This window comes from Chenopodium album, chromosome 20 (genome assembly GCF_948465745.1).
Source record: "Chenopodium album chromosome 20, dcCheAlbu1.1, whole genome shotgun sequence".
NCBI classification, from domain to species: domain Eukaryota; kingdom Viridiplantae; phylum Streptophyta; class Magnoliopsida; order Caryophyllales; family Amaranthaceae; genus Chenopodium; species Chenopodium album.
Window position 1 is genome coordinate 6,696,411 of NC_137853.1, and position 10,811 is coordinate 6,707,221.

At 37.0% G+C, this 10,811-nt stretch overlaps 1 protein-coding gene across 1 annotated transcript; it reads right to left on the reverse strand.

Annotated features, from left to right (window-relative positions):
* Nucleotides 1–7,060: 7,060 nt before the first annotated feature.
* On the reverse strand, nucleotides 7,061–10,354 carry LOC145598325 (BTB/POZ domain-containing protein At1g63850-like). Its single transcript, XM_081654668.1, has 2 exons — nucleotides 9,320–10,354; nucleotides 7,061–8,425 (listed from the first exon to the last, which is right to left on the reverse strand). Exons 1-2 carry the CDS (start codon nucleotides 10,040–10,042, stop codon nucleotides 7,481–7,483), a joined length of 1,668 nt encoding a protein of 555 aa, XP_081510794.1. The 5' UTR covers nucleotides 10,043–10,354; the 3' UTR covers nucleotides 7,061–7,480.
* Nucleotides 10,355–10,811: the final 457 nt, after the last annotated feature.

Here is a 10,811-nt window from a genome sequence, read left to right on the forward strand (position 1 = left end):
TATCATATAGATATACGACCAGTTGAAATAAATTCGATATCTAACCAGAAGTTAGATAATAAGAATCTGCTAAATTTATGGCATGATCGTTTGGGTCATCCTGGTACAGGAATGATGCACAAGATTATAGAAAATTCAGTAGGACATTCAATTAGGAATGTCAAAATCCCTCGATCAGATGAATTAACATGCTCTGCATGTTCACTTGGCAAATTAATAATAAGGCCATCTATGAACAAAATTGCTACTGAATCTCCAACATTTTTAGAGAGGATTCAAGGAGACATTTGTGGACCAATTAATCCTGCATGTGGACCATTCCGATATTTTATGGTATTAATTGATGCCTCAACTCGATGGTCACATGTAAGTCTCTTATCCAGTAGAAATGTTGCTTTTGCAAAACTCCTTGCTCAAATTATTAAACTAAGAGCACAATTTCCAGACCATACAATAAAAAGAATAAGGCTTGACAATGCTGGGGAATTTACATCCCAAACATTTAATGATTATTGTATGTCGATTGGAATTGTTGTAGAACATCCAGTAGCTCATGTTCATACACAAAATGGACTTGCTGAGTCATTAATTAAGAGACTACAATTGATTGCAAGGCCATTATTGATGAGATCAAAATTGCCTTCATCTGCTTGGGGTCATGCCATAATACATGCGGCAACTCTAATTAGATTGAGACCAACTGCTTATCATAAGTTCTCACCACTACAATTAGTTTTTGGTCGAGAACCTAATGTCTCACATCTAAAAATTTTTGGTTGTGCGGTGTATGTTCCTATTGCTCCACCCCAACGAACAAAGATGGGTCCACAAAGAAGGCTGGGAATTTATGTTGGGTTTGAATCACCCTCCATAATTAAATATCTTGAACCAATGACCGGTGATTTATTTACGGCCAGATTTGCCGACTGTCATTTCAATGAGACAGTATTCCCAGCCTTAGGGGGAGAGAAAGTGCACCCACGAAAAAAAGAAATAGAAATCATTTGGAATGCAACACAATTGTCAATGTTTGATCCACGAACAAATATGTGTGAACAAGAAGTTCAGAAAATTGTTCATTTACAAAGCATTGCAAATCAGCTGCCTGATGCATTTATAGATGCAAAGAAAGTGACAAAATCACATATACCAGCTGAAAATGCCCCTGCACGAATTGAAATTCCATCTGGTGATAAGATCATTGAAAATGAATCTCTAGCACGCCGAAAGCGTGGAAGACCACTTGGTTCAAAAGACTCTAAACCAAGAAAATTAAAAAGACCTGATGAGATCAACAATATTCCCCTTACAGAAGGTCAAGAAAGATAAAGTACAGATGAGAATAGAGAAAAAGATGATAATCCGAAAGGGGATGAACAAGATGACCATGACATCGATAACAATGAAACTTCAATAAACTTTGTTTCTACCAGGAATTATTGGAATAGAAATGATGTTATCGTAAATGAAATATTTGCATATTCCATTGCAATTGAAATGACATCTGACGAAAATGATAGTGAACCAAAAACAGTGGAAGAATGTCGTTGCAGGCATGATTGGCCAAAATGGAAAGAGGCAATGCAGACAGAGTTAAAGTCACTCGAAAAACGAGAAGTGTTTGGAAAAATAACCCTTACACCAGAAGGTGTAAAGCCAGTTGGATACAAGTGGGTATTTGTGAGAAAACGAAATGAGAAAAATGAAATTGTTAGATACAAGGCAAGACTTGTAGCCCAAGGTTTTTCTCAAATTCCAGGGATTGATTATGAGGAGACATATTCTCCCGTAGTTGATGCAACTACGTTAAGATTTCTGGTAAGCTTGACAGTCTCAGAAGGACTAAAGATGCGATTGATGGATGTAGTGACCGCATATTTATATGGGTCACTCGATACAGATATTTATATGAAAGTCCCAGATGGACTAAAATTACCAGTAAACCACAAGCCTAGACATTTACTTTCCATAAAATTAAAAAGGTCACTTTATGGATTAAAACAGTCTGGGAGGATGTGGTATAATCGTCTTAGTGAATACCTTATGAAAGAAGGGTTCAAGAATAATCAAATCAGTCCTTGTGTTTTCATTAAGAGATCACAATCAGGGTTTGCAATTGTTGCAGTTTATGTTGATGACTTGAATATCATTGGAACCCCAAATGAACTTGAAAGAACTGCAAAATACTTGATGAAAGAATTTGAGATGAAAGACCTTGGACAAACTAAATTTTGCCTTGGATTGCAAATTGAGCACTTAAATAATGGTATTTTCGTCCATCAGTCTAACTACACCGAAAGAGTGTTAAAACGTTTTTTCATGGACAAAGCGACCCCAACAAACACCCCGATGATTGTTCGGTCTTTGACTATGAAATATGATCCATTTAGACCTCGAGAGGAAAACGAGGATGTCCTTGGTCCTGAAGTACCATATCTAAGTGCAATTGGGGCTCTAATGTATCTAGCTAACAATACTAGACCAGACATAGCTTTTTCTGTGAATTTGTTAGCCAGGTTTAGCAACGCACCAACGAAGAGACACTGGAAAGGAGTAAGACACTTACTACGATATCTACGAGGAACAAAAGATCTTGGTTTGTTTTATCAATCAAGGCAAGATGCCACCCTCATCGGATATGCAGATGCTGGATATCTATCAGACCCACAAAACGCCAAGTCACAAACTGGATATCTGTTCACCTATGGTGGAACTGCAATTTCTTGGAAATCAACAAAGCAAACCTTAACTGCGACATCATCAAATCATGCTGAGTTGATTGCCCTTTATGAAGCAGGACGTGAGTGTGTATGGCTAAGGTCAATGATCGGCAATATCCAAGAAGAATGTGGGATGAAAGAAGTAACTAAAAGTCCAACCATCATTTACGAAGACAATACTGCATGTATCGCACAAGTAACTGAAGGATATATTAAAGGTGATAGGACTAAACATATATCCCCAAAACTGTTCTTTACACACGATTTGCAGAAGGAAGAGAAGATAAATGTCCAACAGATCCAATCATCTGATAATCTTGCAGACTTGTTTACTAAGTCCCTACCTTCGAAGAGTGTTGAGCGGTTGGTCCACAAGATTGGGATGCGTCGTCTTCATAAACTATGTTAAAATCAGGGGGAGCATTATATGCACTGCACTCTTTTTCCCTTCGATCAGGTTTTTATCCCAATGGGTTTTTCCTGACAAGGTTTTTAATGAGGCAGTACACTAAAGCATATAGTAATATATTGTTGTACTCTTTTCCCTTAGCTATGGCTTTTATCCTAAAGGGTTTTACCTAGCAAGATTTTAACGAGGCAACATATACCCTATTCTGTATGGACATTCAAGGGGGAGTGTTAAGAGTTAATTAATTTAGTCAAGGTGTGAATGTCCACATTCCAATTTCTTCATTGCATTTAATGTAGTAGCCAACCCTAATTGCCACCCTCTAAGGTTATAGCCCACAATGTAATAGTGGTTCTTACTACTATAAATAGCCATGTAATTTCACTTGTATGATGCACAAAAAATATTACCAAGAGTAATACATAAAAGTAGTAATACTTCTCTTATTACCTTCTTCTCTTAATCCTCTAATTTCTATATATTTCATAACAATATATATATATTAGATTGTCTTTGGAAAAAAGAAATAAGTGTCAAAGTATAAGATCCCTTGGTTATATGGCAACCACAATCGTTAAACTCTCAATCCCTTTTTTTTTTTATATATATTTATTAGAAAAATGATCTTTTTTTGCTTGTATTACACCAATAATTTCAATTTTTTGCTTGTATTACACCAATCAGAAATCAATTAACAAAGTTCAATTTGCTGCAAATAATATTAATAGTTTATTAGTTAATGTAGTAAGCATATCTCGTTTTCCAAAGTAGTGTTACATGGTTTTGTTTTATACATATGGACGAAATCTGTGTGGTCTTCTCACCTAGGTGTGCGGTACAAATTTATCATATCCTGAATTAGTGGTTAGCTGCTCCATGAGACCACCACATGGACCACAGTTGTCACCATTTTCACCATGATTTACGATTGCTAGTTTTACTATTGCCTACTATAAATTGACTGTGTGGGTTATCCTTGTGTCGAGCACTCGAGCATATGTATATTAGGCTTGAGAAGGCCCAAATTATGGCCGAGCTCACTAATCACGTATCATGTTGTGTCATGCTAAGAATCACTCATCAATCCGTTAACATCTTAAATTTCATGACGAGATCACTAAAAATGAATTATCAATTGTATCATTTGGCTATAATTTATGGTTTTCAACATGTTCTAAATAGCCACCAAGACTCGAGATTGTAAGTAGAATGTGTGTCGATAACATGATTAAGAATTCATATCCAATCGACATTGTGTAGTAAAATGGAGTAATATAACTTTAAGGTGATATAAAGAGATCCACTATCTTAAAGAATGGAATTACCTCAAACAAGTATAAAATATCATCGTGACGTGGCCTACTATAGAGTAACAGTTAAATAAGAGATAAAACCTCGGCTAGACTTGTTTGTACTTGCCTTGCCAAGACCCAAAGTTGAATTTTCCAAGTCAAGATTGAAGAGTTAGTTTTCAAGACATTACTTGAGGAAATGGGCAAAGCACATTCACAACCTTTCTTTGTCAACTTTAAGAAAGGGGCATAACAAGCAATGAAGCAAAGGATAATTCATTTCTTGCAAAGTTTATGTAGAAGATTGCATTGTCACCTTTAAAAATTAGCCTTGGAGTAGAATCCATATTACTAAAAAAAAAAAGTTGGGCATCCATCACTTTACATTATCACGTTGCCCCAGTTATGAAGTAACTAAAGTCTGGAATTTGTCCCAATCTCAAAATTCATTATCTTTGACATTTCAGACTCACTAATATTAATCAATTTAATTATGTCTTCTTCTTCTGATCAAGGGTCATTCATTTAACCTGCAGACCAACTACCTCGATCTGTAGCATTCCAAGGCTATTTACTTCACCAAATCAAAAGAAAAATTAGTTTAAGAAATAAATAGTTCAGATAAGTGACAATGAAGATCCCATGTCGATACGATGATAGTATATTTTATTTTATTATTTAACTTTTTTTTTTTTTGAAGGAATATGATGATAAAGGCAAAGTATATTTTTACAGAATTACTCGGGGTTTTACATATTCTTCGACAACTAGTTTGGTAGTTAATAATTATACGTATTGGTAATGGTAATAATTTTATAAGTTGTGAAGATAATACCTGTTTTTCCTGTAAATTTTCATCGCATTTTAAAGGTGGTATAGTGTGTCTTTTATAAGTATAGTGTGATATGGAGTAATGAAAATTTATGAAATTAAACATATGTTTGGAGGTAGAGTTCCATCGACATAGTAATGAGCACTAGAAATCCTAGCAAAATGAATTACTGACCCTTTACCATATACTTGTCAAAAAGCAAGAGAGAGCTATAAGTAGGGATGTCAATGGGGCGGGGCGGGGCGGATGTTGGCCTTCCCATCCCCATCCCCACCTAATATTTTCATCCCCATCCCCGCGGCGGGTCCAATTTTTATCCCTATCCCCGCCTCACCGGGTACAACTCCAAAACCATCCCCGCCCCACCCCCCACTTGGATATCCATCCCCACCTAATCCCCACCAAAGACCCACCTAATCCCCACCTAAGATCCACCTAATCTCCGTATCTCAAATACACAATCCTACATAATTAATACGAATTATAAAATAAAACGTTCTACACACATTTTTGTGTTATAATATAAGCGTCATACAAAGTATTATAATTAATATTGTATTTTACGTAATTATTTTATAAATAGTACAAAAGTATGTAATTTTACTTTAAAAGATATATAGATTTGGGTATGATGTGGGGATAGGGCGAGTACGAAGTGGGGCGGGTGCGGCGGGGCAAGGATGGGGCGGGTATAACTATAACTTAAAATCCACCCCCGCCCCATCACCCATGGCGGGTATGGTTTTTATCCCCATCCCCGCCCCACCACCCGCCAAACCGAGACCCATCCCCGCCCCACTGACATCCCTAGCTATAAGCGCAAAATTATGTACATGAGATTCAATATCAAGTCTTGGTTATCTCTAAAAATTTAACCAACAAAACCTTGTTGACACCCACTCCATACATACTTGGATAGTTCATATGATTTCATTATTCAAGTATACTACTAGTAATTTACTAATTTATCTCTATTTTGACTATATCTACTTTCAAAAAAAGGGTTTTATCTAGTTATCAACCATTTCACATAAGGGAGTAGCATATAAAAGTTTTTGTTTTATATATGAAAAGTATTTGGCATTCTAACCCATTTACAAGAGGTGGGTATTCTTAAAAACTTTATATTTATATATGGATTTTTGGGGTTACTCCGTAGTTTTATTTATCAATCCAGAAAAGTTATTCAACAATCTCTAAAAGTTGGTCAATTTACTAGATTTTTTTTTTTCCACATTTCTTCCCTTTTTGCTAGTGGCCACATTTATAAACTACGGTTTACGGAGCATATAAAAAACATTGTGTCTCATATATTGAAATAACACAATGCATCAAACCACCATAAAGAAATTCAACACAAGTAATATCAAGTGGTCGTTTGCCTCATAAATGCACATTTAGCCTTCCAAGGAAAAACGGAATAGGAATTGCGGTTTTTTTTTTATTTTTTATTTTTTCATTCAGTCACTATACAAGCAACTTCTAGTACGTATTTTAATATTTGTGTTAGCCAAACAACTACCGAGAGTAAAATCAATAAAGGATTGAAGAGCACCACAAAGTGTCTTGGACAATATCATAACCCACTTTGGTACGCCATAAATTTGGCACTTGGCAATAGCAATGCACAAAAGAGAAACTTATAGATAACATTAGATGTCAAAAATATCTCAGATTTACGGTCCAAACAAAGCCAAAATCCATGTGATCTACTGATATCATCCGGCAGTGAGTGATGTTTTTGATAGCTTTGCAACAAAAGAAATTAATAACTCTGACTGTACTTGAAAAAGACATGGATTAGAGATGAAGGTAGCTTCAATGAGCAAGTCGGCATGGGACATTGTCTTATTAGTGCTAATCATGACACTAACACTAGCCATTGTCCACAGTCAACAACCACGGCGTATAGCCGTATATGATTATCCATTGCTTTCAAGTTTCAACAACATAATCTCATCTAATGTATGACGGCCGGCTATTAACAAGATTTCTTTGATTAGCATTAACTTTCAACAATGAAGCTGGCAAAAGAAAAAGACTCAATACCGCACAAAAGGCAGGTCAATGTGTATAATATCCGACGAGATCTTCAAGATTGAAACTTGATCTCGCATGTAATAAGGACTGAGTTAGGAAAACCAAGATCTTCAAAATTGCAGCTGGATGAATGATTATCCCACGAAAACTAGCTTTTTTTACTTCTGCATATTTGAATAGTTACTGTCTATCTATTATCAGAACTCCCATTTGCAATCCGAACATGAGGATGGTCCGGCTGAAGAGTGTTTCGTTTCCAGAATGCCCTTCTCCACCAAACTTCAAAACCCCGTTGTATGTTAGGGCAATCTTCTCCAGAATTCAGGAACCTGTCGAACCAAGCAAGAAGGATTTCTTGTTGCCATGAGAGAGGCAAAGTAAGAATGGTGTTGCTAAGGCCATCTTCAATCAAATGCCGGTCAAGTCCCTTTGAAGCCCTTCTCATCCACCCGAAATCATCATAGAAGGGCACCAACCATGTTTGTAATAGCTGGCACCTCACATCCTTTGATGCCAATAGTTGTCCCTTTCCAACGCCCACAAAAAGCCTGGCTGTAACCCTGCTTATCTCAAATCTGTGAACTGGAGGAACCTTAGAATGTGCTTTTGACATTTCTGATTGTGAAGCCCAAGTAGTCAGGAAGTCCTCAGCAATCTGCCTATCAATTAGGATATCCAAAATCCAGTGCAAGTTATCTGCCTGCCTTGCAATCTGACTTACTTCCTGCAAGTTTGATGCTGCAGCTTGTAAGAAATGGTGGCGTAGTCGCTGTAAACATCCATCACAAGCAGAATACAAAGACTCTTTTCGCAGTTCATTATGATTTGCATTCTCACGGAGCATTTTGGAGACTAATCCCTTCATCTCTCGCCTTGCTTTCTCATCTTTCCCTTCAAGGACTACATTTAAGAGCTTCAAAAGTACTTCCTCATTCTCAATAATGTTCTCTTCCACATGAGCGTTTGCATCAAGGGACACTCTCTTAAGAACTTCACTAGCACCTATGCCTTCAAGATGTAGCTCAGAAAGTAGTGAGGCCACCTTCTCTTCTTCATCCTCTGCCCATGGCGCAGCTTCCAAATACTCCAAACAAGACAATACCCCTGCATCAAACCCAATTGCAGCGGAAACCTACAAGCAGAAAAACATGTAGCATGTCACATAACCTATTCTTTGACAACAACAACAGCCTCACATAACAATCCAATTGCAGCTGAAACCTACAAGCAGTAGAAAAGAAAACTAAATGCAACATGGCTTGTATAGACCTTTTCCTCTCGAAACTTCACTGTGATTGCCAGATGGAAAGGAAAACCATCAACAGGGCAAAACAAGTTACCCTCAATGAACAATGTAGGGTTCTCAAAAGTAACCCTACAACAATCTATGCAAAGGCACACCATTTGCAGCAATTCACACTCAAAGTACTCATGCTATCAACCCATCTCTTCTCTTCATGGAAATACCTATACAATCACCTAAATGCCATGATACCGATAGATACAGTCTACACTCTACACAGTCAGAATATCGAAACCATTCAATTTACGTTACTCAATAAAACAAAGATTAACAATCAATAGTCAATCAAACACAAACATTACTCAATAAAACAAAGATTAACAATCAGCACACAATTAACTACCTTGCTAGTCAAAATCATGCTTGCACTTCAAAAGGAAATCCTACAGTGGAAACCAAACCTCAATTTTGTTCACCAACCACTCTAGTTCATAGCCAAAAATACACATACCTACCGCGATCCTAACCACGAATCACCCGAAATAACCTCCTATAGTATAATGTAGCCATATTCAGCTCAACCAAATACAAACTATACTATTCAATAATCCCTCAAAACACAATTTTTCCTTTTTTCTTTTTTCACTTTTTCCTTAAACTATTCAATCTTATATTTCTATAGGCGCCATTTCTGAATCACTATTCTATTAAAACAACAGAAAACAAATTCAAGAAACAATAATAAAAACCCAGAAATTAAATTACAAAAAAAATAAATTATACCTTCAAAATGGCAAGAACTCTGGGAACATCTTCACGCATAAGCTTCCTCCTCAAATCTTTACAATACATCAATCTCAAAGTCTCAATATAAACCTCAACATCATCACAATCAGCAATCTCAACAGCAAACGGCGTCGTATCACCTCCATTCCTATGAATCTTAGCAGCAAATTTCCCAGCAAAAAACCTGCTATTCCCAACAAGAATCTGACGATGAACACACAACTCAACAGAAAACCCATCTTTGGAACTCAAAGTCAGCTTAATATCACTCGAACCCGGGTCATTAAACTGATTTCCTGGACTCTTATTCGCCAAAATATCATTAATCCGAAGTTGCAGCAACCCCTGTTTGTCCAACAATGGCGGTTGCGGAGGAGACTTAGCGGTAACGACGCCGTTTTGGGGTGTGGATCTGGTAGTGGGCTGAATGTCGGGCTCACTGGCCATCATTTCGAAGAGGGTCGGGCTTGATCGGGTTTGAGGAGGTGGGGACATCGGGTTTAGAAGGCCCGCTGTTAGAGCAGAGTTGAACTTGCTGAAATTTGTGGGGTATTGTTGTGAATCGTAGTCCGCCATTGAAGGAGAGAGAGTTGGAGAGAGTGAGTAGAGAGCGAGTTCAGGGGATGCTGAGGACGATATGGTAATTTCACGGAAACGACGCCGTTTTGGCTTAGTGTTTGCTGCGGTGGTTGTGGTTGTGGCAGTTGTTGTTGCTGCCATTAGAATAATTGTTGATTGTGAAGAATTTAAACTACTGTAACATTTTTTTTTTTTTTTGGGTTTTTTTTTTTTTTTTTAGGGCATTGGAATTTGAGAATGAGGAATTAAAAAAAGGGGGAAATAATTTGGGAGAGTGGGAAATGTTTTGAGGGAATTCAGGCGAAGAAGATGAGGACACTGGGCAATTTAGGGGGGAAGAGAGAGTATTTATTTGGGATTGTTTGTTTTATTAATGGAAGAAAGTGATTTTTAATGTTTGGGTGGTTAACTGGTTATGGTACTAATTATTCTCTTATTTTGGTTTTGGATGGGTTTGTTTAATTGTTTTTGGACCTAAAGTTTTAATGTTGTGGTCACTCTTTTGGCTTATGGGTTGAATGAAGAAGGAAGTGGTCACCTTGTAAGTTATAACCATATCGTATGAGTAGGTTAAGAGGGCGATCAGGAATAGTGACATAGGCCACGTAGCAAAATGGTTGGATTGTGTTTCTAAGATAGTCCTTTACTCGTTTGGCTTAATTCCATCTTGTTGAGGTAACAGTGTTGTGTCACTTGTGTGTTTACTATATAATACGTATATGTGTATCAGTATATGCATATTTTAGTATTTCCTCCGTTAAATATTATTTGCAACAAAGGGGGTGTTTGTGGACTCCTAGGCAAAATTTGTTTGTGAGAGTAAAATGGAGAGAGAAAAAGTTGGGTGCATGTGATGAGAAGAGAGATAGAGAGAAATGATTACCTAAAAAGGAAAAAAAAAAACATTTGT

What these genes read in the sequence shown, in the direction of transcription:
- LOC145598325 (XM_081654668.1), bottom strand. Translation starts at nt 10,042, where the DNA reads ATGGCAGCAACAACAACTGCCACAACCACAACCACCGCAGCAAACACT. An exon ending in GAGTTCTTGCCATTTTGAAG is followed by an intron (nt 8,426 to 9,319) that starts GTATAATTTATT and finishes TTCTGCTTGTAG; the next exon opens with GTTTCCGCTGCAATTGGGTT.